The sequence below is a fragment of the Lutra lutra genome, chromosome 17, assembly GCF_902655055.1.
Source record: "Lutra lutra chromosome 17, mLutLut1.2, whole genome shotgun sequence".
Classification (NCBI taxonomy): domain Eukaryota; kingdom Metazoa; phylum Chordata; class Mammalia; order Carnivora; family Mustelidae; genus Lutra; species Lutra lutra.
The window spans coordinates 26,649,701-26,677,547 of NC_062294.1; the positions used below are offsets into that span (position 1 = coordinate 26,649,701).

Consider the following 27,847-nt stretch of genomic DNA (forward strand, 5'->3'; position numbering starts at 1 on the left):
CTGCCCTCGTGCCTTCAGGTTTCCAGCGGCCCAGGAGCAGAGCTGCTAGTTGTCTGTGTTATGCCCCAAGGCACCAGGCCTGGAGAGAGGGCATCTTGCCCAGGAGGACCTGAGATGGTCCTGGTGGGTATGGGGCGGGACTGGCACTCTGTCAGCAAACTGGCATCAGGGAGCTCTCCATCTGACATTAGACTCGAGGCCAGACCTCCTGTGTGTCTCTGGGGTTGGGCTTTCATGTCACCGCCATGCACTGAGAGGGCAGCCATGCAGCACTGGGCCTGGGACTGTTAGGATGAATGAGGGCAGTCTCTGCTCGCTCGGCCGGGGCGGGCCCTCAGCTCCCCACGGCCAACCCCCCTAGGCTGAGTGGCAGGAGAGGGAAGCATTGAGAGGAGGAAAGATCTCAACTCTAGGTAAAAGTGGAAGGTGGTTCCTGGGGATGTCTTTGGTTTGTTAGCATTTCCCCGACTCTTGAGGGGGCGCTGTGGGGTTCTCTGGGAAGGAGTGAGGACAGGTGTCCCAGTGTCTGGACAGGCTCCTTTCGGGGAGGCTGCCATGTGGTCTTTCTTCCCAGTCTGGTCCCTGCTTTTGCCCTAGTTCTGGGGTTGATTAGACTGGGTAGTGCAGCGCAGGCCAATCAAGGTGGTGGGTGGGGGAAGGGGGTCTGCATGGACTAACTCTGTCTTGGGTACTCAGAATTGGGGTGACCCCCAGGAGCATCTATCCTCCAGCAACACATCCCAAGGCCCATGTACATTGGGCGCTGTTCTGGGGGCCGGGCACAGCTGTGACCACAGAGTATCTGCTCCCCAGAGCCAGCCCGCCAGTTGGGGGGACAGCAGTGCCCACAGCAAATCAGGCTGTGTCCTGTCAGGGGCTGGAGAGGAAACCTAAAGCCCGGTATGAGGAATCAGCAAGTGAGGGAGGGCTTAGGCCTTTGGAGGGAAGATGAAGCCATCTGCCTGCGGAGGGGACATTGGAGCCTCCCATGGGGGTGTGTGGGGAAGAGCATTCCAGGCATGGGGATCAGCAGGGCTGAGCCAACAAGGCCGGAACATGCTGGGGGGACTGAGGCCTGGCAAGGAGGCCAAGCCACAGAAGTGGAAGGGGGTGGGAGGTGCGACATAAGGGGAGGCAACAGCTCAGGTGAGGACTCCAGATTTCCTTCTAGAAGGGCTGGTCAGCCGGGCCAGCCCATCCAGCCCCAAGGCACTTGTGGCTCTGCCTGTGCCTCTCTTCCACCACCCACAGAGCCCAGCCCATGGCCTCCCTGACATGAGACCCCCTCTGGGTGGTGGCAGGGACATCACAGGTTCCCAGTGCCCCCTCCCAGGACACCCCCCCCCCGCCCCAGGAGCAGGTATGCACCTGGCACTCAGCAGCCCTCGTGTTCCAGCCAGTGCTTTACCCAGTCCTCTGCTCTAAGTCTCAGGCCAGTCCTGGCAGGGCGGTACCATGGGAAGGTGGGGGGAAACTGAGGGCCAAGAGGGTGACGTTGCTTACAGCTAGGGGAGGGTGTTTGGGAAGCAGACCAGTGGATAGGTGGAAGCTTTGGGCTAGGCGGCTGGCCTGTGGTCGCCCAAGGGGGAGGGGGCCACAGACCCCACATGAGCATCTGCACGGCCCACCCCTTGTGGCCAGGAGAGGCCTGGGTCACGGGGGCCTTGCTTCTGCCTCCAGGGGACCCCTGAGAACCCAGGCATCAACCAGCGGGCCCTGCAGCTGCTCTTCTCTGAGGTGCAGGAGAAGGCTTCCGACTGGGAGTACACCATTACGGTCAGCGCGGCCGAGATCTACAACGAGGTCCTCAGGTGGGAGGCCCTGCACGGGGCGTGGGCCTCCAGGGTGGCTCTGTGGTCCTCGGGGCCATGTAGGGCCATGCAGGATGAAGATTGGAGTTGGGGCCCCATGTCCTGCTTCAGCCCAGGGGTGCAGTGGTCCCAGCAGGGCAGGCAGCAGGGAGGAGGGCTCACTCTGAGTCTACCTGGGGCACCCAGACCAGACCTGGATGCTCCTTTCCCTCCAAGTCCACCTGTTCTCTCTGTAGGCTACACCAGGTGGTGAGAAATGAGAGTAGGGATTTGGGGGGGGGGGGCTGCCCACAAGAGCTCAGTTCACTGTCAGGGCGGGAGTAGCACCACCACAAGACTTTTGGGGAACATTCAGTCTCTGCCCCTCAGCGGACTGCGTGCAGGGAAGGAGCTAGAGGAGAGCGGGGCATGGCCCAGTAGTTAAGGAAGGCTTCCTGATGGTGCGATGCAGTGGGAGAACATTCCAGATGTGGGGGGTGGATAGCAGGGTGTGGTTCAAGCTGAGGCAGATGTGGGAGGAGGGAGTGACCGTCTAGACTGTCCCTGCAGGGACCTGCTGGGGCAGGAGCCTCAGGAGAAACTGGAGATCCGGCTGTGCCCAGACGGCAGTGGGCAGCTGTACGTGCCGGGGCTGACGGAGTTCCAGGTGCAGAGCGTGGATGACATCAACAAGGTACAAGTTTGGGGAGGCCTGTGGGGCGGGGAAGTGCTGGGGAGCCCCCTGCCCACAGGCCGAGCCGAGTTGGAGCAGGACATGTGGGATTCGATGCAGTCTCTGCCCAGCCCCCAGGGCTGGGGACACCCCCTCCCAGGGGTCCTCGGGGACGAGGTGATTCCAGAGCCTGCCCTGCTCTCTGCCAGGTGTTTGAGTTTGGCCACACAAACCGCACGACGGAGTTCACCAACCTGAACGAGCACAGCTCCCGCTCGCACGCCCTGCTCATCGTGACGGTGCGCGGGGTGGACTGCAGCACTGGCCTCCGCACCACGGGTGAGTGAGGGCCACGGGCGGCCGCGTCACAGGACCCCTGACACCTGCTCTGCGAGGGACGGCCTTGACCTGCCCAGGGGCCTCTCTGCAGGGAAGCTGAACCTGGTGGACCTGGCCGGCTCGGAGCGCGTGGGCAAGTCTGGGGCCGAGGGCAGCCGGCTGCGGGAGGCACAGCACATCAACAAGTCGCTGTCAGCCCTGGGGGATGTCATTGCTGCCCTGCGCTCTCGCCAGGGCCACGTGCCCTTCCGCAACTCCAAGCTCACCTACCTGCTGCAGGACTCGCTCAGTGGGGACAGCAAGACGCTCATGGTGGTGCAGGTAAGGCTCTCAGGTGGGCCGGGAAGGGCAGGCCATCAGGGTGTGGGGCTTGGCCGGCACCACAACTGGGGACTCCATTCCCCTGTGGCCCAGGTGCCCCAGGCAGGGCAGGGCAGGGACCTTTGTCCTCAGTAGCTCTGAAGTCTGTGCACACACTGCCCCTTCCAGTTCTGAGGGGGAGGCCCACTGGCCTGGGTGGGGAACGAGCTCTCGTGTCCCCTAGGTGTCCCCCGTGGAGAAGAACACCAGCGAGACATTGTACTCCCTCAAGTTTGCTGAGAGGGTGCGCTCTGTGGAGTTGGGCCCTGGGTCCCGCAGGGCAGAGCTTGGGTCCTGGTCCAGCCAGGAGCATCTGGAGGTATGGTGACTGCCACAGACGCCTCTTGGCCTGTCAAATCCAGGTCAGGGGCAGGAAGGAGGGTCTGGGATCGGGGACAGCTGAGAGGAAGATGCCAGAAGTGAGGGGGTGTGGAGTCAGCACCTGAACCCAGGAGCCTCTATTTATTTTAAAGATTTTGAGAGAGCAAAAGCTAGAGCGAGCTTGGGAAAGGGGGGAAAAGGAGAGGGAGAAGCAACTCCTTGCTGAGCAGGGAGCCTGACTCTGGGCTTGATCCCAGGACCCTGAGACTGTGACCTGAGCTGAAGGCAGACACTTAACCGACTGAGCCGCCCACGTGCCAGGAGGCTTTTTAGTCTAACTCTTCTGGGCCACAGAACTAGCTGTGGCCGTCCTCTGCTGGCCGCGGGGTGGGTGGGAGTAACTCACCCCTTTCCTTACAAACATGGTCTCAGGTCATTCTGGGGCTCTCCTCATCGTGCCCATTTTTGCAGAGGAACATACAGTTTCAGGAGGCTGGGAGGGGAATGGGGGGGCACCACGGTGGAAGTGTGGAGCCAGGGCAGCATGGCCCCCGCCCACCTGCTCACCCCTGCCACCCACAGTGGGAACCGGCTTGCCAGACCCCACAGCCCTCAGCACGAGCGCACTCCGCCCCCGGTTCTGGGACCACCAGCCGCCCGGGCTCCATCCGGAGGAAGCTGCAGCCCTTGGGTGAGCATTTGGGGAGTGGGCAAGTGTGTGTGGTGGGGTGGGGAGAGGTGAGCCTCCCTCCAGGTAGCACTGGACTGCCCTTGCCTGAATGGACTTTTTGTTCTCAGGTTTATAAAACTCATGCAGAACCTGTTTTACAATCTTTTCTGGCCTGGGAAGGAGTCAGGGCAGGAAGCATTAGGCCCATTTTACAGATAGGACATGAAAGGTCCCTTGGCTGGGGGGCGGGGAGGGCATGTAAGGAGAAACCCAGCCCTTAGGGCTCCAAGCAGGGCTGTTGGCTCAAAGCCCAGAACAGAGTTCTGAGGCTGTGCTTAAGCCTTCTTCTTTCAGGGCAGGCCGGGCACCCCTGCCCTGGGCCGGGCTCCTGAGTGGGGGGGTGGCAGGGCCCACCCAGGTCTCAGGTAAGGAGTGAGCCCACCCCAGGCCTGGAATCCAGAGCCCCAGCCCCCTGCGTGGCCCCTCTCACAGAAGGACCTGGCAAGGCCTGGGTCTAAGGAGGCAGGAGCCTCAGGGTCTTGGGGAGTCCCGGCCCCAGGCAAGCCCACCAGTGAGACACCTGTTGCTTTGATTTCAGCCTGACGGCTGGGGCTGCAGAGTCTCCAGGTGAGTGTGGGGCCAGCAGCCCAGGCCTGCCCACCCGCCTGCCTGGCCACCTTGGGGTGCAGGGCTGTGCCGGGGAGAGGGCTGCTCAGGGCTGGGACTGTCCTGCTGCTGGCTGCTGTCTGTGTGCTTCTGCCTGCTCCCTTGGGTCCGCATATGCCCAGGCTAACGACCCTCTCCCCCCATTCTGCAGGGAAGTCCAGGCCGGTGCCTGTGTGATGGACGTGTTCCCCCTGCCAGCCCGGGGACTGGGGCCTGCAGCCTGGCCGGCCTGCTCCTGCTGTAGCACCGGGAGCCCGGGGTGGAGGCCGGAGTGGAGGTAGCCCTTCTGTCTCGCATCAGAGATGCACTCAGAGATGAGAAAACATGTTCAGAAGGAAATGGTGTCTCTTAGCACGTGGCTGTGGGTGCAAAAGGCATGGGCTGGAAGGGCAGGGATGGCCCACTCCACCTGGTAGGCCCGGGCCCTCGGGGAGCTCTTGTTAGGAGGGCAGGAGTAGGTGGGAGGGTGGGCCTCTTGCCTGGCCTGGTTGGGCTGTCCTGTGCCTGCCAGGCCCTGCTGTAAGGGGTGGGTGGAGGAGCCCCTGGAAAGCAAAGGACCCATGGGATCTGGGCAGTTGGTGGGCACCCAGGGGCAGCCCTGGCCCCACTCCCCTCTGAGGTGGGCCCCTGTGCTGGATTGTATATAGTGTTCCTAGGTGTACATAGGAGCGTGGCCCTCCCTGCTGAGGGCTGGGCTGTATTTATGGCTGGCGGGAGGCCAGGGGCAAGGGGTCCTGCTACTCCCCTCATCTGCCTGGTATCAGGCTCTCTCCTTGCTCACTGGCCTCCTGACATTTTCTTCCCTCTGAAATTCTATTTAAGAACTTTTGGAAGCTTAGCCATTTTTACTTATTAAAATAAAAACCTTTTTGCACAAGTTTAGTCTGCCGGAGTTGGTCTCATGAGCCCCTGGTCAGGCCACAGGGATGAGCCCTTGCCTTTGGCTCCCCCTCTGCTGGCTGATCCCCCACATCTCTGGCCACCCTTATCAGACTCACCCACCCTGCAACGTTCTCCTAGAAGCTGGGAAACTCTGGCCTGAGAGCCAAAGCCAGGAGGGCTGGGATGGCCCAGCTTCCCTGCCTGCCCTAGGACCTGGCCTTGCCCCTTAGGTGAACTGGCTGTAGGTGAGTACCACCCTCTCTCTGGTGCTACAAGACCCCCAACTGCAACCTCAGTGCCCCGCCCCCACCCGGACCGCCATGAGGATTGTGCTGGCTTGCACCTGCTCGTGGCCTTGGCGGGGAATGTGCACAGGGGCTCAGTGGGGCCCTCTCTCCAACTGCAGCAAATCTAGCAGCTGCTGCCACAGGAACGGAAGGGATCAGCACTGCGCAATCCTGTGGGGAGGGAAAGGTGGTCAGAGCCCTTGCTGGAGGAGAGGGCCACAGCCCTTCCAGCCCAGTCCCTCAAGGCCTCCTGGTGGTGGGCTGTGGGTCCTGGCACCCCCAGGACAGCTGGGAGTGTGGCTGAGACAGAGGGGATGGGCTGGCAGGGCCCACTCCTCACCTGTCTCCCTTAGCTATGAAAGGAGTTGCCTCCTCCCCGACTCCTCCCCTGCCCCCCCCCCCTCCCCTGGTACACTGAACTTGCCCCTTCCAGCAGGCCTGGCACTCTGCTGCCCCCTGCTGGCCACACTGCCTCAGGCCTGGAGGGGAGTCGTCCGTCTCCGAAGGGCCCAGGTGGGCGGGCAGTCTTGGGCTAGGCTGAGCCACATGGCCGGAGAATGCACCTCCAGGCAAAGAAACCAGGGAATAGTTACAAATTTAATAAAATTCGCCTTATAAATTACAGCAGCAGCCCCAGGGTGCTCTTTGCTGCCCCAGAAGCAGGAGTTGGCCAAGCAGGGCAGCCACTGCCAGGGAGAAGTTGTCTGAGAGCTCAGGGCCGTGCAGGTGGCCAGTGGGCTGGAGCCACCACCTCCAGGATGGCCACAGGGCTGCAGAGGGGGCCAGGCAGAGGCTCACGGGCCCGGGAGTGCACAGGGAATGGGAACAGGGGCTGAGGCCAGGCCCAGAAGCTCCTCAGTCCAAACTGGCCATAAGTAAGTGCAGCTCCCGGAAGGCACTGCCGTGGCGGCCACTCAAACCCGACTTGCTCTTGACGAGGCCACTGATGCTCTTCAGCTGCTTGTAACACAGCCGGCACTTGTGGAGCCTGTGGGCAGAGAGGTCGAGCGCCAAGTGCTAGGGCCTTCCTGCTACACCACTCCCACCCCCTCTGGGAGGCAGGCCAAGGGCCTGGATGCAGGACCCACCTGGCCACAGAAGAGCCCCAGCTCTGGACCCCCCCCATCCCATGTTCCAAGCTACTGGCGCAGGCATGACTTCCACTCAGGGCTGGGGCCATCAACAGGCAGGCTGGGCCCCCAGGCCTCTGTACCCCGACACTGGCACGCTGCTTGGCCCCTCACCTCTCCTCTCGGCTGATGTCCACCCCCACAGAGGGGGGCGCTGCCAGGATGTCCGTGATCAGGGGCAGAAACCGCTGCAGGATCAGTTTCAGGGACGTGCAGCCAGTCTGCACGTAGCTTCACAGGTGGAGGGATGGAGCCACAGAAGGAAAAAAGAGAGAAGGCACAAAAACAGAGGAGTAGGCAGAGGGCCAGGGGCAACACGGGCTCATTTTTACCATGGCCTCTCCGACTTGGTGGGGACTGCGGTGCCGCACACTCATGGGGGCGTGGACCCTGGGGGTCCTTCCCGTTGTCCCTGAGGAGCCTTCCGCCCCTCCCCATCATGAGAGGCTGGTATGGTTTCCCCACACGTACCTCTCATACTTGCTTTGCAGAAGCTTCTCGATCTGGGGCAAGACAGTGGTGCACAGGTCCAGCTTCCACAGGGAGCTGGGGAGAGGGCCAGGGACGGACGGTGAGCAGCCGGTTCCAGCTCCTGGGCCAGCCCCGCCCCATGACAACTACTCACGCTTTCTGGTTGACAATGTTCAGGAGGTCCACTACCACTGACAGGTCATTGATGGCCACAGCCGAGTCCACCGACGTCTGTGCAAACAGACAGTGCCTGTCAGAGGGGACGGGGAGGGCGCGGGCCCTGCCTGGGCGCAGCCTGAGGGGCTTTGTTGGGGGCTGCTAACAAGCCTGCAGCTCAGCTGATGAGTGTGAGACCAGGCGCGTCAAGAGACACTCAATAACTGGCAGCTCACGACGACGACGATGACAGAAACAGACGCGAAAGCCGCCGTGTAGGGACAGGGGCCACCCAGCCCCACGACCTGCCCTGGCCAGCTTTCTCCTGGGGTCAGCCCAAACCCTGGGGGAGAAGTGCTTGCCTTGATATCCCCTGTGGTCCACACGGCCCGCACGGTGTCCAGGTTCTTGTGGCGGCTGGTGAGCACCACGCACATAGTGTCATGGCCTTTGCGGATCTGCGACATAGCGTCCTCGTCGACCAGCTCGGCCTGCTGGGGGATCTTCACGGCCTGTGCAGGACAGGTGCTGGTGGTCAAGTTCCACCCTTGCCGCCGGGACCTCCACCCTGCCCTCAGGCTGGACCCCCACTCACAGGCAGGAAGTCGGAGGCCTTCAGCCCGATGGGCTCGTTCCGGGTGGCAGGGATGATGGCGAGCTCAGCCTTGGGCGCGGGCGTGGGAGTGACAGCCGGGGGCCGGGGCGGGACCTCGAGCTGGTGGGGTCCAGAGCTCAGTGGGGAGCCAGCCCGAGGCCACCCCCTCTGCCCATCCTGACATGGAGGGCCCCGACCTGGGTTCAGGACTGTGGCCCCGCTCCCAGCCCCGCACCATGCCCTCTCCACCCACACGTACATTTGGCACCGGGAACTGCGAGTCTGTGGCCGGGCTGGGCTTGGCCACCTCCTTGGCTGAGACCATATCTGGAGGCAAAAGGGAAAGATCTCTGGGTTAGGCCAGGCCGAAAGGGACTAGCAGGAAGAAGGCAGGGCTTGTGGTGGGCCTCTGGAGAGCACCCGCATCACTGGGAGGGATAGAGCAGAGTCGGTGGGATAACCCAGGAAGGAGATAGCAACAGTTGTGTATGTGGAGGGTTGGAGGGACTCCTGGGGAGGCATGAGCGTGGAGGCTGGACCTGGCCTCTCATTTTCCACCCAATCACCAGGCAGAAAGGTGTCAAAGCACGGTGTGTGGATGGGACCCAGGGAGCTCCAGGGAGGGGCCACCCTGTCACCTCAATGAGAATGGAGTGTGTGCTGGCTGTGGGGGGTGGGTGGGGTGCTGCAGTGAGTGGGTGGTGAGAGGGATGCACAGGAAACCCCACCTGGAGGGAGAATGATAAGATGGCTCCTTGAAGAGAAAGCCAGGTGGAAGGGAGGGACAGCCTACAGGACAAGGGTGCCCCCCACCCTGACTTCTTCGGTCATAAAGCAGATCATGTTTTTTCCCAGTAGCAAAATCCAAACCCCAGCCAGGGCCTGGCCTCCTGCTCCCAGACCCCAGGGCCTGCCATCCTCCCACCCCTTCCCACCTGCAGCCCTTCCCTGTTCCCCTATCTCCTACAGGCCCTCCGTGGCCCCCTCTCACCCTGCCCGCCCCTGCCTCCGCCACACTGTCCCTTCCACAGACAAAGCTGTGTGGCTGTCTGCCATCTCCCTGCTCACTAGGGTGAGAGCTCCTGAGGGAGGCACCTGCCTGCCTTGCTCAGGCTCCATCACCCAGGGCCTAGTGTGGGTCCCGGCACACAGTAGGTGCTTTTGGGTGAGCACAGGGAAAAGATCTGATGGGAGAGAGGCTGGAGATGGTGCCAAGGCAGGGAGGCCTGGGGAGCTGGTGACCCTGGGATGCCAGGCTCTGCCCCCTTACTCACCATCCTCCGGGGGTGCCGGGAAGGGCTCACTTCTTCGGGGTGGTGTCCGGCCTGCAGAGGCAAAGGGGACTGGGACTCACGTTGGCCAAGGCTGACATGGGACACCAGGGGTGGGTATGTGGGTATGGGTGTAAGGTGGTCCCAGGTGCATACACAGCTGCAGACCCATGACCCTGTTCCCGCTCCCAGAAACCCTCAGGCCTGTCCCCTCCCATCTACTTGTCCGTGTGGGGCCTTCTCACTCAGGGTGTGCTACAGCACTGAGCAGCTGCCAGGCCTCAAGGACCTGGGAACAGAGCCTGGGGGCCAAGAGGTGAGCCGGAACTCCAGCCAAGGAAGCAGAGCGCCATTGACATTGTCCCCGCGAAGCACCGTCTGCCTCCATGCACAGATGGGGATGCCGGGCTGGGCCGGGGGCGGGGGCGAGCCTCACTGATGCTGTTCTTGGGCTGGAAGATCTCGTTGTACTCCTCGGCGTTCTGGATTTCGGCCCGAGACTCACGCTCGTCCCGGTCATCCTCGCTGCTGGGGCTGCGGCGCTCACTCTCCGAATTCTGCTTTACCCTGTGGGGCAGGGACAGGCCCACAGGAGGCCGGCGCGGTGAGCTGGGCTGGGCCCCCCACAGCCTTCCCAGTGCCGGCCCGCCTCCGGAGCCCTCTGGGGCCCTGAGCACCCCACCTCTGAGGCTTGCTGCAGGCTGTGCCAGGCCGCTCATAGATGCGCCGAAGAGGGGCACTGGGGTGGGCTGGCTGTTGTGCCAGGGGCCGGCTGTCCTGCACGGGGTCCTGGGCCACCGTGCCTGTCCTGGTGACCCGCGTCAAGTCCACCACATAAGAGGAGACGTTGCTCTGGGAGAAGGCCACACCTATCTGCAGGAAGCGGCGGAGCTGGGGCACACCCAGGCAGGACCCCAGCAGGGCTTGGGGACGTGGGGGCTGGCGTGGGAGGGACAGGCAGCAGCGCTCTCACCAGCTGGTCGTTGCAGACAGCCAGGTCGGCCACCTTGCCCCAGCTGACCAGGACCACATCAAAGCAGCGTTCAGGCTCCCAGCCGTAGACGCGCAGCGAGTCCTGGCAGCCGCTGTACAGGCAGCAGCCGTCGGGGTTGAACAGGACACTCCTGGGGGAGGCGAGAGGGGACCATGGGTCCCGCGCAATCCAGGGAGGCTGCGGGGAGCCCCGAACAGGGGGAGCAGGAGTAGGGATGGGAAAGGCCCACCCAAACCGCACACCCACTGCCCAGGAGGAAGACCCACCACCCGGCTGCCAGCACACCTGACGGGCCCCGGCTCTCCTTCGATGCAGCTCACCACCTGGAACCTCTCCAGATCCCAGAACCGGATGGTCCTGCAAAGGCAGGCAGACTGTGCTGGGAAGCCGGCATCCCTGTGCTGGCCTCCATGCGGGCCCATGGAGGCCTATTTCTGGAAGCCTATTCCTCTGCAAACGCCTGTCCCCTGGGTGGTAGCCACTAAGAACACCACCCAAGGCCAGAGGCTGACCCCGCATGGCAGGAGGAGAGACTTGGCTGATAAGGGGGGAGCATGGGTTTTGGACCTGGACATGCCATGACAGCCCAGGACACTGGGGCTGGGGACCAGAGCTCGGGAAGAGATGGGACCAGGGCCCCAGCCCGGCTTGGCCGAAAGTCAGGTCAGTCTACATAGCATCATTGGGCAGACAACACCTCAGGACAGAGGGAGACTGGGACAGACATTCACACACAGAGGACAGACATGTGAGAAATGGCAGTCATGGGCCTTGTTCTTCCTCACCTGTCCGAGCTGCCAGAAGCCAGCAGGTACTCATTGGGGTGAAACTCCACCACGTTGACAGGCCCTGTGTGGCCAGGGAACTCGGACATCATCTTGCCAGCAGTCAGATCCCAGAGCTAGAGCAGGGCAGGCTGGAGGTCAGGACCAGGCCCGGCATCTCAGCTGCCTGCTGTCCCCTGGCTGCGGCTCCCCTTCCACAACCCCAACCCCGATCTACAAGCCGCCTTCCCCTGTGAGATATGCAAGCCTGATCAGGAGGGAGGTGTAGACTTGGCAGGAGAGCATTCAGCAGACCCCAGTCCCCAGTCCCAGGCCAGGCCAGGTGCTACCTTCACTGTGTGGTCATCTGCGGCCGATGCCAGCCACTTCCCGTCGGGGCTGAACCGGAGGCACCGCACGGCCTGGGTGTGTCCCTGAGAGGACAGAGCACTGAGCCCCCCGAGGAGCCAGGGCCCGACGGACTGCCCTTTCCACCCCGTTCCTCCCTGCCCTTGACCAGAAGGCGAGGTGGAGCCAGATGGCCGTGTGTCAGAGATGTCCCAGAGGGACATCTCCCCACGCAGTCAGGATTCCCAGTGCTGCGGGATGCTCCAGGAAATCCGACTCCCCGGTCAGACAATTTGGAAAACCACATATCTTACGCCTCTTTTTGGGGAGTCAGGTGTTTTCTCTTAGTGTCAAGGGCGTAAATACCTCCAAAATTATGTATTCAACTCAGTGCTTCCAAAACACATAGGACTAGGAATCCTTTTCACCTCATGACACCTATTACCTGCCTATGGAACCAGAGTACAGAGCGCAGTTTGGTAAACACGGCGCTGGGAGGATTCGTGGAAAGCGGGGGATCCAGGTGGAACCCCCACAGCGCTCCTGCTCTGCTTGAGATTCTGGCTTCTCCCTGGGACTCTTGTTTCTCACGTTCTCCCCCAGGTTGGACGGTGATCCCTTCCAGCCCCTGCCAGGGTCTGGGCACTACCCCAGCCTCCACGCCTGCATGGGGCTCATGGACTGTCCGACAAAGGGCGCCTTCCTTACCCTATACCGGAAAACACAGCCTTTCCTTCGGATGTCCCAGAGCTGCGGGCAGAAGGGCGGCAGAGTCAGGACAGGTCACAACCAAGGTGGGCTCGGGTGGCAGCGGCCTTGCCCAGGTCAGAGGGGAGGAGCCCGGGTCAGAGGGTGGTGTGTGGCCATGAGCAGAGAGGGGCTCCAGGCACTCCAGTCATCACACCCCAAAATGACAGCAATCTGGAAAGTGCTTGTGAACGCTGGGCATTCTGAGCAGGAATGTCTGGCGAACGTTTCCAAGTCCCCCTCCCTTGGAGGCTGTGGGCACCACCACAGAGGGAAGAGGCCCTCCCACAGCACTAAAAGGCCTGCTCCTCACGTCGGACGCACGTGTCCCAGCGGGGGACGCAGGGCACAGACATGGTCTCACCTTGATGTTCGTGTCCTGGGAGCCCGAGGCTACGAACTCGCCGTACGGGTGGAAGTCCAGGCTGCAGATGTTGGCTTTGTGGCCCATCAGCGTGCGAAGAACTGCCGAGGAAGAGAGCAGAGACAGGGGCGTGAGGGGCAAGCCAGGCACCCGGCAGAGGACGACTGTGGTGGTCGCAGGTGCGTGCTTCCGTGATAACTGCACAGAGAACCAGAACAGCAGCGATTTTCAAATCAGGGAGATACATCAACTGGAGTCCTGTCACCGCAGCACCCGACCTTCCTATTTTTGTCCCGAGAGATGACAGCCATTTCTGTCCTGACCTGAGCCCCCGTAGCCTGCGCCCCTGGGCTCGTCTCAGTGTGCTCTTATAAGGCCACTGCCCTGGAGGCAGCAGAGCTGGAAAACCACTGCACTCAGTTCATGGACAGACAGACAGCTTATGTTCCGCTGGGCATTTCGCCACAGCAGAGACAGAAGAGGCAGGCAGGCGAGGTCCATACTGGCAGAGAAGCTGCTTGGATGAAAAGAGAAATCCAGAAAGGCTTTTTGGAGGAGGCAGTATTCAAACAGGACATCAGTGAGTGGAGGGTGAGGGAGGATATTAGGCAGAGGGGAAATGGTGGGCAAAGGCCCCAAGGAAGGCAATGTGGAGGGCCTCCCTGGAGTGGCTGTGGTGCTCACACCAGTCCCCTGCACAAGGGATCTTGAGGGTAGCTGTGAGGACAAGAGGAGATGCTGTGCAAACCAAGAGAACACACAGAGGACGTGACTGGGGCCAGTTACCTCCTGCTACCCTGGGAAACCTCAGCTTCCATTGCAGCTCCGTGGCCGAGCCCAGCCAGGCCCGCGAGCAAACCTTGTGTCTCTGTCTCCGAGTATTCCCCGGTGACACTCACATTTGCCTCTTCTCTCCGGCCTCAAGTGTCTGGCTTTTGGAAAGATTCATAATTCTGTTGTCTGAAGGAAACGGATCACCCCATAAGTGGAGTGGCCAAGGGCTGTGGGAATCCGGCCATCCTTAGGTTTGAGCCAAGGTGGAACAGCCATGTCATGAGGCGACGTGCTCCCGCTGGAGGAGGGTCCAAGCAGACTCCAAAGGCAGTGCTTTAGGGTCAAGAGAGGCACGCTCCAGGCACAGAGAGATTCAAACTCTACTATGAGATTGTCTTCATCCCTCAAGGTCCAGGTTCAGGGCTCTGGAGCCAGCCAGAAATGGGAGCAGTTCTGAGCTGCTCCTCGCTTGCCAGGTGACCCTGGGCAATCCCTTCCCCTCCATGAGGATCATAATGGGTCACAATCAGAGTTAGGAGAACGGGACATAAGGGGCTTAGCATGGGCACGAACACAGTAAGTGCTCAATGAATACCAGCTAGAGTTATTCTCGCTGTCCGTCCTTTCTGAAGGAGAGCTCTGTCCCCCAAAGCAGACCTCTTCTCCTCTGGCCTCAGAGCACCTGTCTTGGTCCTTGGTCTTCTGGCACCAGCGAGGACCACTACTCAGTGTCACAGTCATTTGGGCACCTCCCTCATCCCCAGGAGAGCTGCTGAGCATACCTGGGGTGCTGAGGACAGCCTGACTTCAGCACTCCCCCTCAAACCCTGCAAATAGCACCAGGAGATGGGCGAGGGCCTGAGGCTCCGAGGGCGAAGCTGCCTGCCTCAGGCCGGTCAGCAGGGCACAGAGCCAGAAATTAAAGCAGGCGTCGGAGTCCTGAGAAGCAGGCTTTACCACGTGACCCTTTGCCCGAGTCAAGGGAGCCCATCTATCTAGGGCTCCTAAGACAGAGGCAGGCACACCCAAGGGCAGGAAAAAGTGAGCTGCTCTGGGGGTTCCCTGCCTCAAGGACATTTGTATCCCTCTGCCCGCAGCCCCCCACAACCACCCATCCTACCTGGGGCCAGCCCACTACCGAGCCGGGACTGAGCCACCTTTATTTACATCCCTCACAGAGGGTGACATGGTGTCGACATGTGCGAACCAAGAGAACACATAGAGGACGTGACTGGGGCCAGTTACCTCCTGCTACTCCGGGAAACCTCAGCTTCCATTGCAGCTCCGTGGCCGAGCCGGCCCGGCCCGGCCTGGCCCATGAGCAAACCTTGTGTCTCTGTCTATCGAGTAGCTAATTCAACCACACGGAAACCTCAGCCGCTCTTCCCCACACTCTGGGGCAGTCATATACCACTGGGGGCTCAGGCGCTGCTCTGCTGGCCAAGCCCGGGGCCTGGAGGGGGCGGACGCATGCTGGCTCCTGCTCCAGTCCGTGCCCACCTCCCAGCCTACTGGCTCTGCGTCCCACAACGAGGCTTCCAAAATCCTGCCCTGCCCCAAGAGGATGTGGCGGGTTCCACCCCTGTGTAGGCCAGATTCACGAAACACATGCTACCTTCCTGTGGGATGGCCAGACTGGCCCACCCTGCCCTCTGGCTGCGCCGTGGAAAGCAGGCAGGACTGCATTCTTCCGGCGTGACTTTTGCCCTTGCTCTTATCCCAGGAAGCCTCTTGGAAGGCCTCCTACCGCAGGACTGTCACAGGACCAGGAGCCGCAGGCTGGAGGGGCGTCCTGGATGTGTCCGCCCTGTGTGGGAGCTCTAGGCCCCCCCAGGGGGTCACTGTTCGACCTCTGCCAAATGCTCCATCGATGGGTGGCTTTTCAGCGCAGCCCACATGATGATCAGCCGGCCCCGTTAGGAGCCTCTCTGCACCTGGGCACCAAGCTGCCCCTTGTTTTCACTCAGGCTGTGGTGGGTGGGGGTGGAGGTCGGCCTGTGGTCTGAGCTCTTCCTGCCATGGCTGCTGAGGGCAAGTTTCCATTCCATCACTGAACCCCTCGAACAGCGGCATGAAGAGCACTGGAATGGGAGTCTTGATGCCAGAATTTCAGTCCCAGTTTCCACCACCCTGGCCACGGGGTCTTTATCAGGTTCAGGGGTCCTCCTTGAGCCCCAGTTTGCCCATGTGTCAAATAAGGGGGCCCTGCCAACCCGGCTCTGCATCAGAACCATCTGGAAGCTTAGTGCAAGCCAGATCTGGGGCTTCCGCCACCATTGAATCAGGTTCCCTGGGCGTGGGGTCTGGGCCAAGTGTTGGAAACGAGCTCCTTGGAGAGTAACCAACCCTGAGACTCCAGGGCCCAGGAATTCCACAGGTGTTCGGTTTTCATTCTTTGCCCGCCTCAAGGAACTCCTCACACTTCCCTTCTGTGCGAAGTAGTCACAGCTGAGGGACAGGGGTGCCCTTGGCTTCTGTCTTTTGTCCCTTGCTCCTTGGTGAACGGTGAATGGCTGGTGCTATCCGCTGGGACTGAGATCCAGGCAGAGACGTCCCAGGAAGCAAACCGCCTTGTGCTTGAGTCTCTCTGCCCCCTCAGCCTGGGCCTGGCCAGCCGGGGCTTGCTCCCCCCCAATCCTCTTCCAGTCCAGCAACGCTCCGGCTCCGCGTGGGGCCAGGCAGCAGGAGCGCATGCTGAGATGCTAAGCATGTGGCCCGGCTGGCGCTCTCACGGGCTCTGTCTTGCACATGCACCCATCCCCGGGCAGGCAAGCCTCACCCAGCAGGCCTGGGGCAACATCTCTCTTGAGGACCATCCTTCCAACAAGAGCACCGTCCTGGAGCAGAGGCCCTGGCCACTGGGCATGCGCGCTGGCGGCGGCCGTCACGGTAGAGCACATACCCCAGGAGAGGCCCAGAGAGAACCCAAGTCTCAGCCAGGCGAGGAGGCTGTCTTCTGGCAAAAGCAGCCCCCACAAAACCCACACCACGGCTCCCTCTCCCGTCCTTCAGGCAGCAGCGGGCCTCCGGCCTGGCACGCTGGGAGGTCCAGGCTGGACGCTGGCAAAAAGCAGCGAGCAAGCAGGTTTTACTTGGACCTCTCCGGGCTGCTCTGCATAGGGCTCTGAAAAAAATGTTGAATTAGCGGTCAACATTTAGAAATGGGGATGGGGGGATTTCCACTTAAATGTCCAAATCCCCAGCTTCTCTTGAAAAATCTGTACAGCTGGCAACACTGGGCCCACTGCCACGTGGCCACGCCCACGGACACTGAGAGTGCCCCCACATTTGGCAAGGCGAGACTCCCCACGTGGCCCGGAACCAAAGGCACGAGCTGACACACTGAAAGAGCTGAGCTAGGATCTAGCCCGGGACCAAGGGTCATCACTACAGAACCCCAGGACGCGGGGACAAACAGCTTATGAGCTTGCAGAGAGACAGGAGAAGCAGGTCACATGCGAGGGACACAAGAGGAGACAGCGCAGACCTCCCGATGGCCACCAAACAGGAACCTAACATGCGACGCAGCTGCACCTTCAAACTTCTGAGGGAAAACAATCTCCAATCTAGACTTCTACGGACTCTAAAATAAATAAAAAAGGATGAGGGTAGAACAAAGTCATTTTCAGCCACAGAAGGTCTCGAAAACTGTGCCTGTCACGCACCCCTTCTCAGTAAGCTATGAAAGAACGTGCTCCAGCAGAGAGGCAGAAAACCAAGAAAGAGGGTAATGCGGACTCTGGCACAGCAGTGAGATGGGAGACCTCCCTGAAGACAAGGTGGCCCCAAGATGGCGGCCGAGCTGCAGGCCCAGGTGCTCCCCCTGACACTGGGACCCGGGGGACAGAGGCTCTGAGAAGAGACACCTCAATTATGGGATGGCTTCAAGGGTACCTCAAGGAGGAGCCTCCTCTTCAGGCTGAGAATCTGGGGACGAATTAGTAACAGATGTAGGACATATACAGATGGATAAAGAACAGCCATTAACTCCAGAAGAAACACAATCCGCTGTCACAGCTCTGCAGGCCTGGTATGATAAATGCAGACTATTTACACGGTGAAATCAGGAGAACAAGGCTGAGTGACAAGGGTGGGCCAGCAGCTCTAAGAGAACTAACTTCTTTTTTGTTTAAGATTTTATGTTTTTAAGTAATTTCTACACCCAAGGTGGGGCTCAAACTCACAACCCTGAGATCGAGTCCCAGGCTCCCAGACTGAGCCAGCCAGGCACCCCTAGGAGAGCTAACTTCCTGTCTTGCCCAGGAGGAAGGCAGCCAGAGACAGGAGTTGCCATAATACCATGTTGCTTCAGAAAGGGGAGGTAGCAAGACACCAGGTCAAAGAACAGAAGGTTGAGGCTTCTGGAGAATGGGAAAGAGTGGGGTGAAGCTTCTCATTTCCATTGTGCTTATTTGTAGAATGCCTGGCATTTGACTTTTTAAACTATGTATAACTTCTCTAAAGATGAAAAGCAATATAAACAAAGCTCAAGGAGACAGAGGATCGGGCTACCCTAGGCCCCATCCCTGCAGGCAGGCTAAGAGGCAGCCACCGCCAAGTCAAGACACCCCAGTTCTCCCCACAGGCCCCCTTATTTACTTGCCCTGTGTGGCCCCTGGTGGCACCTGACATTTTTCCAGGTTCTGAATCTACACACCCACCTGCCCACACACCCATAGTGATCCGTCTGGACCTTTCCGGATGCCTCCTGAGTGTCAGCACTCACGGACAGCAACAGCATGCCACTGCTGCTAAGCTCAAGGGGGTGGAGTGGTCAGGGTCTCCCAGAGGGAAGCACCCAATGTAGTCAGGACAGGCTTCCTGGAGGAAGCAGCTCCATAGCAGAGCCTGAGATAACACGGCCACCGGTGTGCATGTGGGAAGGTGAGTGCAGATGCCTACTTTTGGCAGCTTCTAGGTCCCAAACGCGGATGGAGCCTGACTGGGAGCCGGCCACGATGAGCTCCTCCGGGGTGTTGAGGCGGACGCTCTCCACTGGGGACGTGTGACCCGTCAGGCTCTGTGGAGAGAGGGTAGCAGCTTCAGTGCCCTGCGTGGAGAAAGCCCGAGCTGCTGGCCCACATTCTGGCTCCCAGTGAAGGGCAGCAGCAAAGGGCTCAAGCAGGGAGGCTGTGTTCTGTGGAACCGCATCTAGGCTTTCCTGCACGCGGGGTGGCCAGCTGCTTCTCCTGGCTTTGGCTTCCAGGGCTAAAACTGGGCCAAACCCCTGTCATGCTCCAACCCCATCCCATGGCCCACTGTGCCCCTGATGTGGGCATCATTTGCCAAAATGGCCCTGGGCCCCTTGGAAGGGGGGGAGCAGCTGACCCTCCAGCCCTGAGTCCAAACCACTGCCCACCTAGGCTCTGCTTCCGTCTCCCCTCTGCCTGGACGAGCCCCTCTGTGGGGGAAACCCTGACAGAACCGAGGCCTGGCTTGTCAATGGCACACATCTCCCCCCGCCGGAATGCCTCGATCCCCAGAGGCTGCCCCTGGTGGAGGACCCTGCCATGTTCCTAGGCAAGGAATTGTGGAACCCAGAGAGAGCCTTTGGTGACTTTACTGGAAAAAACTGTCACCCAACTCAGGGAAGGCCAGAGCTGGAGCAGGGCTGAGCCAGGCCCTGGAACAGCCCGAGAGGAGTGGGAGATGCTGGCATTTTCAGCTTTCTGGAAAGAGGCCCAAATCTGAAGTCCATGGCATCTGTCACTCCCTGCCCAGCACTGGTCACCCCAAAGCACAGCAGGAACTCCACTGTTTGCTAAAACAACGTTAGGGAGGTGGGCGGGGGGTAATGGGGAAATTGCTCCCCAGCAGAACTGCCCAAAGGCCAGATGGTCACAAGCAGCTTATGTGACTCCTGGCCATCTCCAGCAGGAGTATAAATGGGTATAAACTCCATGGGGGAGAGCAACTGGGCAAAATGTGTCCACATTTAGAAACGCACAACCTCTCCACACCAGCAACTCTGCCCCTGGGAGCCTACCCCCGCACACACTCAACCACACAGCAAACAAAATAGACCCAAGGTCACTGGCCACAGTGAATCTTTTTCACAAAACACCAGAAGCCATATAAATGCCTACCAGCAGACACTGTCGGCTAAGCGGTGGTCACCCTGGAGACAGAATACTATCTGGCTATAGAGACCAACGAGGCGACCATCTGAATACGATAAAGACTAATCTCCGTGACACTTTTAGGTGGAAAAAGGTGGAAAACGGTATATATAAGATACAGTCTGTGTAAGCAAAACAAAACAAAAGTGGAGGGGTAAGGGAAGAGACATACATATTTGCTCGCAGACATAGAAAATAATTCTGGAAGGACACAGGGTGATCATGGACTGTGGTTGTCCCGGGAGGGTTGTGGGGATCAGGGGAGGAAAGAAGACTTCTCACTTCAGACCCCACGTCTCTTGGACACTGAGCAGTAAGAACTCACACGTGCTCAGAACACCCAGGGACCAGCAGAAGGGACCCCAAGCAGGGGGCCCAGGATGTCTAACTCTGAGGGTGAGCAGGAAGTTGCCAGGTCTGCAGTTCCTCAGCGGGGCGGGCACGGGGTGAGCCCTGCAGGCTGACCCCTGAGGAGGAAGCGGGATGAGAGCATGGGATCATTTCAGGCCTGTTTTGGCCAGGGTTTGTTGGCTCGTTTTCCACCTATAAGTGTTACTTTGGCATTTTGGGGGATGGGACTCATTGGAACCCCGAAAACGAAGTGAAACAAAACAAAGCGATTTCAGTTCGGTTCTTCACCAGAGCCCTGGCTCAGCCGGGCTCTCAAGCCCTTGCCTACATCTCACAGAAATACTGAGGTGATTAAGTTTCTACTAAAAAAAATAATAACTTCCCATCCCTTTTTATCTTCAGGTGGCCAAGATCAAAAGAATGTTAATAACCTGTGCTTGCAAGGTCAAGGATGGGGACAGGGCAGGACCTGGTATCGGCTGGAGAGAATGTAAATTGATTTCTGGAGGGCGATTTGGCAATCTGTTTTGAAAGCTTTTTAAAAAGTGCACACCCTCAGATAATGCGGCCTTCGCAGACCAGCTCAAAGGCTGAGGGAGAGGAGGACGTTCGCCTCCTCCGCTGAGCAGAGCCAAAGCACAGCAGAGGACTTTCGTGTGCTGGGAATAGGGCGAGGCTAAGCTAATTATGGCTCCTGCCGAGGATGGTGCACCGCGAAGCCATTACAAACCCTGCTGTGGAAGGGTAGTTGTTGACACCGGAAAATGCTCGCAAACAATAAAGATTGTTTCCTTCAAAACCCAGGCTACAGGAGTAAATAAGACAGCGTTCCAAAAATATGCCACTCTACAGACATGTGGTGCACATAGGTACGTGTTTGCATGTGTGTACGTATGTGTACACGCATGTGCACACATATGGACCTACGCCGGCACCTAGAAGGACACCGTAGCGGTCTCTGGATGATGGAAATGAAATTCATTTTTGTATTTTTTCCTCCTTCATGTTTTCCTGTTTTGGAAGACAGGTCTTGGCAAGGAATTGGTTGTGCAACTGGGGCAAGAGCTAGTTAAGAACCAGCTCGCTAAGCAGCTTCAGCCAGGCGCCCTCACATTCTCCTTGTGGAACCAGACAGGGGATGGTTCAAAGTAACGTCCAAGTGCAGCTGACAGGTGGGCGGGTAGGCTGGTGGGCAAGTGTCCATCTCAGGCCCATGGGCTTATTTTAGCTTTACTCACACAGGCGCGCCAGAACTCTGTCCACCACCAAGTGACTTCCCCATTCCTCAGGGCTGGCCATGGTCCCAGACATCTTGGGGGCACTGATGCAGTGCTGTGTCCCCCTAGCCTCCCGCTGGGGTGCCCTGGGCCCGACAGAGCCTACAGAGCTGCCTGCCCCCGACCCCACCCCATTCCCCTCCCTGGGCCTTGGCCTTGTCCCCCACTGGCCAGCGAGTCTCACCATGATGCAGTTGGGTTTGTTGATGGACCACAGGTTGACACGGCAGTCATCCCCACCAGTAGCCAGCAGCCGCCCGGAGGCCTTGCCCAGCACCAGCGAGGACACATTACTGGCGTGGGCGACAATCTCCTCTACACAAGGAAAGACAGGAGGAGAACGCAGTCAGAGGGCTAGTCACGGCCACGGGGAGCAGGGCTGGGCCCTGCCCAGTGAGGCCCTTGGTCCTGGCACCCGAAGCCCAGGTGGAAGGGTCTGCCCGTCTCGGCTCCCCTCTGGTGCCAAACACCCTGGCAGGACCCAGAGGCCTGACGGCAAGGGCAGGCCTGCACCCAAGGGAGGAACGGCTACTTCCCCGCTTCGGGTATTCCCTGTCCTACCCCCAGGCCGCAAGGTGTGCTCTTTTCTCTGCACGCCGACTGGTCATATTCTCATGCTTACTCTGCTCGACTTAAAATACTGACTTGCCTTCCGTATTTAGCTCTGTCTATATAAAGACAATTAAGCAATAAAATCCATAAAGTTACAAGATTGATACATTCATTATACTTCTTCTAGAATATGAGATAAAAAAACAAAAAATAATTATTAAAATGAAAAATACTGACCCACGTAACCCTCTAAGCATCTCTCTGCTGCGGCTTGCTATACACGTAAACCCACTTTGGGGAACACGCTTTGGGAACCGTTCGGGTCAACTCTAGACAAGCTGCCTCCAAGTGAGCCCACCTAGAGCTTCAGCCTGCAGCTTCATAACAGTGGACCAGGTTCTGGTCTGAGCGTGGCTACTGCAGGCTGTGTGGCCTTAGACCAGTCACTCACCCTCTCTGAGGCTGGGTTCCTCATCGGGTAAATGGGGATAATAGCAGTGCCTGCTTCACGAGTTGCTGAGGAGTTGCTGAGGAGCCACCGAGAACACGCTGTAAGCCGTGCTCGGTGGTTGTTAGTAAGGCTAAAGCACAGACCGTGGGTGACGGGGACCTCGGCAGGCACAGGAGGGTGGGCTGCATGGGAGGCAGGAGGCAGCTGACTGAGAGGCCTGGGTGGGAGGGGTGGGAGTGAGGACTGACCAGATAGAGTGGGCAGGATGGCCATGGTGGGCAGCCTGAGGGCCCCTGGCCCCGGCCGCTGGGGAAGCAGCAGAGGCGGCAGACATGGGCCATGGAGGGTCTCGTTAGGGCTCCAAAGAGAACAAACATGAGCAAAGAACCAAGAGGCAGCCCAGACCACCAAGCCAGGCCCTCAGCGAGTTCCTCCTGGAATGAGGAGAAAAGACAGGTCTCCCCACCCCAGCAAAGGGAAAATCCCGCTGACACCCTGAGGCAACTGGGATGCTGGCTTGGGTGACGCTGAGGGAAAGGGCTTGCTTCGTTCCACAGGCAGCCTCCAGCTCCAGCCTCCACCCTGCCTGGAGGTCTCTGTGGCACAGGCCTCAGACCACAGGGCAACTGGGAAACGGGGCCCAGAGAGCCTGTTTGTCAGGCAGCATGGCTCAGAGGGCCTATCAAGCCTGCCCGGGGCGCCAGACCCCAGACTCGATCTCACGTATCCCACCTCAGGGCCTGGCCTGGCCAGAGCCAGGGATGGGCAGTGCCCAGCCCTAGCAGAGGCGAGAGTCTCCGGCAGGCCCCAAAGTCAGCGGGGGGCTCAGGGACCCCATCACTGGACCCAAGGGAGCTGAGCCCCTTCCTAGTTCTCATCCCAAATATGGAGCCTTCTGTCCTCTGGACACTTAGGGACAGATGCCTGAGGTGCTCTGGGGTTTGGGCCATAGCCTCTTATCTGTTCAACAGCTTCTGCTGGGCCCCACTGACTGGCCAACTCAGAAGGAGGACAAACCACCTTCTCTCTCAGCACTCTGTTCCCAAGCCTTGGGCCCTCTCCCCTTATCTGAAAACACTCCCTGTGTGCATTGTCCCCGACTTGTGAGTCACCTATAAGGTCTGGGTGTCTACCCTGGCTCTCACCCTTCCCAGGGAAAGTTCCAGCTGGGCTCCACCTCCCCAGGCCTTCTTGGGCACACTGCTACTCCTCTGTGGGCCTCAGGACTACTGTCCCTGGAGACAGCCCTGAATTCATAATACACATGTGTTCTGCGTATCTGCTCTAGGCCCAGCACTGGGGAGCCAGTGGGGAAGGACAGTGAGAAGGTTCCTATGCTCATGCTACAGCCTGATCGGATGGGTCCTGGCACAGGGCATCCAGCTGAAGACCTACAGACATGGGGGTGAGAAGGATTTGGAGGTTGGGCCCTTCTAGAAGGCTCAGATCACTCCCCTTTAAGCAGCCTGCCTAGGTCTCCAGCCTGACTGAAGCCCCTGGAAGGGCTGGGGACCTGGAAGAGAGGTAGGTATGTGATGGGCACCAGGCCTAGAAGCTTCTGATCCTTGCTGGACTCTATACGCACAGGGAGCCAAGGGTCACTTGGCTTTGGGCTCTTCAGAGAGCTTATAATCATGGAGATGGCTATGCACATGAACTTGTCATCAGAGCCCAACATGCCTGATCCTATTACCTCTTGTTTGAACACTTCGATGGCTTGACTTCGCCTTTAAGATAAAGCCAAGGCCTCTGAAGGGCTGGGGTCCTGTGGACATATACCCCTGAGGACCCCAACAGCTTCATTTGGCACATTCTCTCCACTGTGGTGTGGCAGCCCATGGGTGCCTCTGAGCCCTTCCAACGTGCCTTATAAGCTTCCTGCCCCAGGTCCTTTGTATGTCTCTTTAGGCAGCCTACAGCACTCCTCTACCCCTCTAGTTAACTGATTGGAAGCACATGATCCAGTTTGGAATCAGATAAGGAGAAATGGAGGGGTGTGGTTACCTGATTTCTGCCTCTTGCTCTCCCCAGGCTCTAGGCCCCATTGCACGGAGACCTCATCTGCTTTGCAACCCCCACCCCCAGCCAACTATCTCCCCAGTGCCTGGTTCTATGCTCAGGAAAGACCAGCTACTGAAGGAATACATAACCCCAATAAACACAAAGCCACTCTCTGCAAAGTACACCCTCCTTGGGAGCCTATGACAGGGTTCTCTCAGAGCCCTACCGCTAAGAAACAACTTGAAACTACCCAAAGCTCTCATTTTACCTGTGAGCACACTGAGGTCCAGCACTGGGCTTTGCCCAGGTTCTAACAGTTAAAGAGTGGGGGAGCCTTGCCCGGCTTCTGAAAAAAGCTGGGGACAGCTCGTAGCAGAAGGTGACCAGTATGGCCACAGGTTATCACAGGTGGAGTAAGGCAGTTCCCAAAATATGATCAGGGGGACCTTAGGATCCTCAAGATCTTCAAGGATCTTCAAGATCCTTTTTGGGGGTCCAAGAGAACAAAACTATTTTCATAATAACACCAAGATGGCATCTGACTATTTACGCTCTTGTTTGCTCACGAGCATATGGGGCGGGGGGGGGGGGGGGTTTCGGGAAGATACAAGAAATATGATGGCCCCATCACGAGTGGCACATTTGACTGTATACTCTTGTGTCTTAAGATGCCTGATTATTGGGGCGCCTGGGTGGCTCAGTGGGAAGCCTCTGCCTTCGGCTCAGGTCATGATCCCAGGGTCCTGGGATCGAGCCCCGCATCGGGCTCTCTGCTCGGCAGGAAGCCTGCTTCCTCCTCTCTCTCTGCCTGCCTCTCTGCCTACCTGTGATCTCTCTCTGTCAAATAAACAAATAAAATCTTTAAAAAAAAAAAAGATGCCTGAGTATTGATTTCTATCATGTAAATAGTGATGATTCCCATGAACAAAAACTCCTTGGGGTCCTCAACAATTTTTCAAAGTATAAAGAGGTCCTACGATCAGAAAGTTCAGAGCTGCTCGTGGAGAATAATGTGAGGGTGGGCGGTGCTGGAGCTTAGTGACATTCCAGAGCACTGCCAGCATCTCTGGGCCTACTCTCTCACTACCGCCCCCCAACCGGCTCCAAGATGCCCAAGATCTCACAGAGGAAGCCTGGCCCATGAGAAGTCTGCAAATGCCAGAACACCTCTCAGCATCTCTCCCCCAGTCCCGCCCGTCAGCCTAAATGCACCAAGTGCTTCTCTTATGTTCACCACCCCGCCTGGGTTCACCACAGCAGCTCTATGATGCAGGTGTGATTAGCTCACTGTACAGATAGGAAATGAAACCTCAGAAAGGTTAAGTCACCTGCCCAGTGTCACCCCGCTAAGAAGTGCCAAAGTCATGATTTGCATCCTGGTCTGTCTCCAAGGCTAGGAGTCTCCCTCTGTGCCAAGAACAGGAGATAAATCCGGGGGTTCAGGCCACCTGGAAACAAGCAGCTAATGGAATAAATGGGGTGAGAAAAAAAAAAAAAAAGAAAGTCACTTACGTAACTTCCAGGCCGTCTTGGTAACCACAGGGGTGGCCATCCTTCAGCTGGCTGGCACCTGAAGCTCCACCCACTAGATGGACTGTACTTTGCTCACGGGGTGGGGGTGGATCCCCCCCAGATCCACCGATCAAGTTGGCAGGGAGTTCCCACACATCCAGGCAGAGGGAATGCCTGTCTCTCAGTCCCGGACTGTCTCGTGGTTTTAGATCATTCACAGCAGCCACAGCAACAGCCTGTGTGTGCCCGTCAGGATCGCAGCTTATGGAAGGTCAGGCTCAAGCCATGTCAGTTCAACACTGGGCTGGAACACAAACAGAAGGCGATGGCTTATCAGAAAACATTTGGTGAGAGTTCGGGGCATGCTGGGCTTGCAGAACCACAGCGCAGCTCCCCGGATCACCAAGGCTACTGCATAGAGAGACACCCACCAGAGCCACCAGAGCCACCAGAGCCAGGAGCTGAACTGTAAATCGTGTTTGAGAATCTGGAGGGGCACCTCAGGCAGGGTGACTTGGAACACAGGGAAAGAAAGGTCCTTCCAGAGGCCAGGATGATGGGATGGCAGGAGGCTCTGTTCCAGGAGGCTGGCTGCCCAGAGAGCAGCAGCAGCCGCAGTGGGGTGGGGAAGACCACATGTCTGCATTTCACATAGATTCTGGGAGTCACTGTTTCCTCTGACGCTATGGGAAGGGGGTGGAGCCAGAGGCAAAGCTTTGGGGCCCAGGAGAAGCACTCCAGAGGCAGGCATTTAAGTCATCTCTGGGGAGAATGTCAAAGAGGGCCCTGAGGATCCAATCCCTCCCTTGGCAGCAAGGGAACTACTCCTGGTCCCCTCAGTTCCCAAGGACAGTACTGGGAACTAGGTCTCCAGTCTGGGCATGAGTCGGTATGCCTCCCCAACTCTAAAAGGCCACCTCATGAAGCTTCTACCCCCTTTCTCCAAGCCTCTTTCCCATGAACGCTCTCCTCTCCGCCCCCTCTCTCCTGGATTCCCCAGCTCTGCCTCTCTAGTCCTTCGTTCATTCCCCTTCTCCTTGTCGCTTGTGTCCCCCAATCCTGCACATCCTGTCTCCAGAGCTCCTTAGCCTGACCCCTGCCTCGCCAGACCCCCTCTATTTCCTTCCCCTTCTGCGATCAGTATCCCCCATTCATTCACTCTCCTGCTTCCAGTGTCCCTATTCATCACTCAGCCTCCTGCAGACCCCCGGCTCCGCTTCCGGCCTCCCTGGTTTTCTCCTCCGGCCCCCACGCCCGTCCCGCCCGTCTCGCCCGTCCCGAGGCTGGGGCTGGTCCCTCGGCCTCGCCGGATCCTCCCACTCCTCTCAGCTCGCGGAGCGTGGGCTCCAACTTCCCCCCACCCGGAGCCCTCTCGCCACAGCCCGGCCCGGCCCCGCCTGGCTTGGCCCAATACTAGGCCCAGAGGCCCCCTCGCCTCCTCGCCCCCTCGCCCACTCCACCTGCAGCTTAGGCTCCCGAGGCCAAGGCTCCGCTCCAGGGGCGACCCCCACTTGCCTCCATCCCCCGCCCTGATTGGCCGCTGCTTGACAACCGACCCTCACAACAAAACCTCCGGCTCAGAGCTCCGCCCTCCTCACCTACCGCACCAATCAACCGCCGCGAGCGCTCCACCTCCCGCCAGGTTTGACCAATCGAAGCAGGCGCTTCTGCCGCTCTTCCTAAGTACCCGCCCCCTTTTCCTGAATAGGACTAATCACGAGGAAAGAGAATTCCAGAGCCTCCCCTTAGCTTTTAATGAGCCAATAAGGGCTGCCATTTCCTTGGTCCCGCCTCCGCCTCAAGCTTTCCCTTTACTGTCTTTTTCCTTCCTCTCCCTCTTAGTTCGCCAGACGACCCTCCAATGCCGTCTGCGCTAATCGCTTTAGCAACGGTCCCAATTTAACCAATAAGCGCTAGTCTTATTGGAAAACCAATTCCCAGATAACCAATGGGAAGGGAGGGTCAGGAGGCGCGTGAAGCCG

The 27,847-nt window shown here is 58.9% G+C and overlaps 2 protein-coding genes across 12 annotated transcripts in view; one reads left to right on the forward strand and one right to left on the reverse strand.

Annotated features, from left to right (window-relative positions):
- KIFC3 (kinesin family member C3) overlaps positions 1–5,696 on the forward strand; it is a 52,243-nt gene extending 46,547 nt beyond the window's left edge. For 7 of the 8 annotated variants that reach the window (XM_047712251.1, XM_047712253.1, XM_047712255.1 and 4 more), the window contains 7 exons: positions 1,681–1,811; positions 2,361–2,484; positions 2,673–2,802; positions 2,894–3,123; positions 3,347–3,481; positions 4,066–4,174; positions 4,971–5,696. In XM_047712251.1, coding sequence (XP_047568207.1) covers positions 1,681–1,811; positions 2,361–2,484; positions 2,673–2,802; positions 2,894–3,123; positions 3,347–3,481; positions 4,066–4,174; positions 4,971–4,996 — 885 coding nt within the window. In that variant the 3' untranslated portion in view covers positions 4,997–5,696. Of the gene's footprint in view, positions 1–1,680; positions 1,812–2,360; positions 2,485–2,672; positions 2,803–2,893; positions 3,124–3,346; positions 3,482–4,065; positions 4,175–4,751; positions 4,781–4,970 lie in introns of all 8 variants that reach the window. The other variant, XM_047712252.1, reaches the window with a different exon arrangement.
- An 873-nt stretch (positions 5,697–6,569) lies between these two features.
- KATNB1 (katanin regulatory subunit B1) lies at positions 6,570–27,471 on the reverse strand. Of its 4 annotated transcripts, none has more exons than XM_047712270.1 (20): positions 27,326–27,471; positions 25,866–26,169; positions 21,534–21,664; positions 18,505–18,622; positions 12,829–12,929; positions 12,426–12,467; positions 11,720–11,803; positions 11,391–11,506; positions 10,891–10,962; positions 10,585–10,735; positions 10,294–10,484; positions 10,048–10,178; positions 9,615–9,665; positions 8,600–8,667; positions 8,341–8,454; positions 8,108–8,257; positions 7,744–7,820; positions 7,590–7,664; positions 7,233–7,349; positions 6,570–6,976 (listed from the first exon to the last, which is right to left on the reverse strand). In XM_047712270.1, the coding sequence occupies exons 2-20, from the start codon at positions 25,903–25,905 to the stop codon at positions 6,844–6,846; spliced, it is 1,962 nt and encodes a 653-aa protein (XP_047568226.1). In that variant the 5' UTR covers positions 25,906–26,169; positions 27,326–27,471; the 3' UTR covers positions 6,570–6,843. The 4 variants fall into 4 exon arrangements, with proteins under 4 accessions (XP_047568226.1, XP_047568225.1, XP_047568223.1 ...); XM_047712269.1 differs by having other exon boundaries at positions 8,341–8,460; XM_047712267.1 differs by having other exon boundaries at positions 8,341–8,517.
- Between the last annotated feature and the right edge of the window lie 376 nt (positions 27,472–27,847).

Excerpts from the sequence above, each read along its gene's own strand:
- KATNB1 (XM_047712267.1), bottom strand. The coding sequence starts at position 25,905 with ATGGCCACCCCTGTGGTTACCAAGACGGCCTGGAAGTTAC. Across the intron at positions 10,179-10,293 it reads GCCTGCAGCAAGCCTCAGAG|GGTAAAGCAGAATTCGGAGA; the intron begins GTGGGGTGCTCA and ends CCTGCCCCACAG. Across the intron at positions 7,821-8,107 it reads GGACCACAGGGGATATCAAG|ACGTCGGTGGACTCGGCTGT; the intron begins GCAAGCACTTCT and ends CTGTTTGCACAG.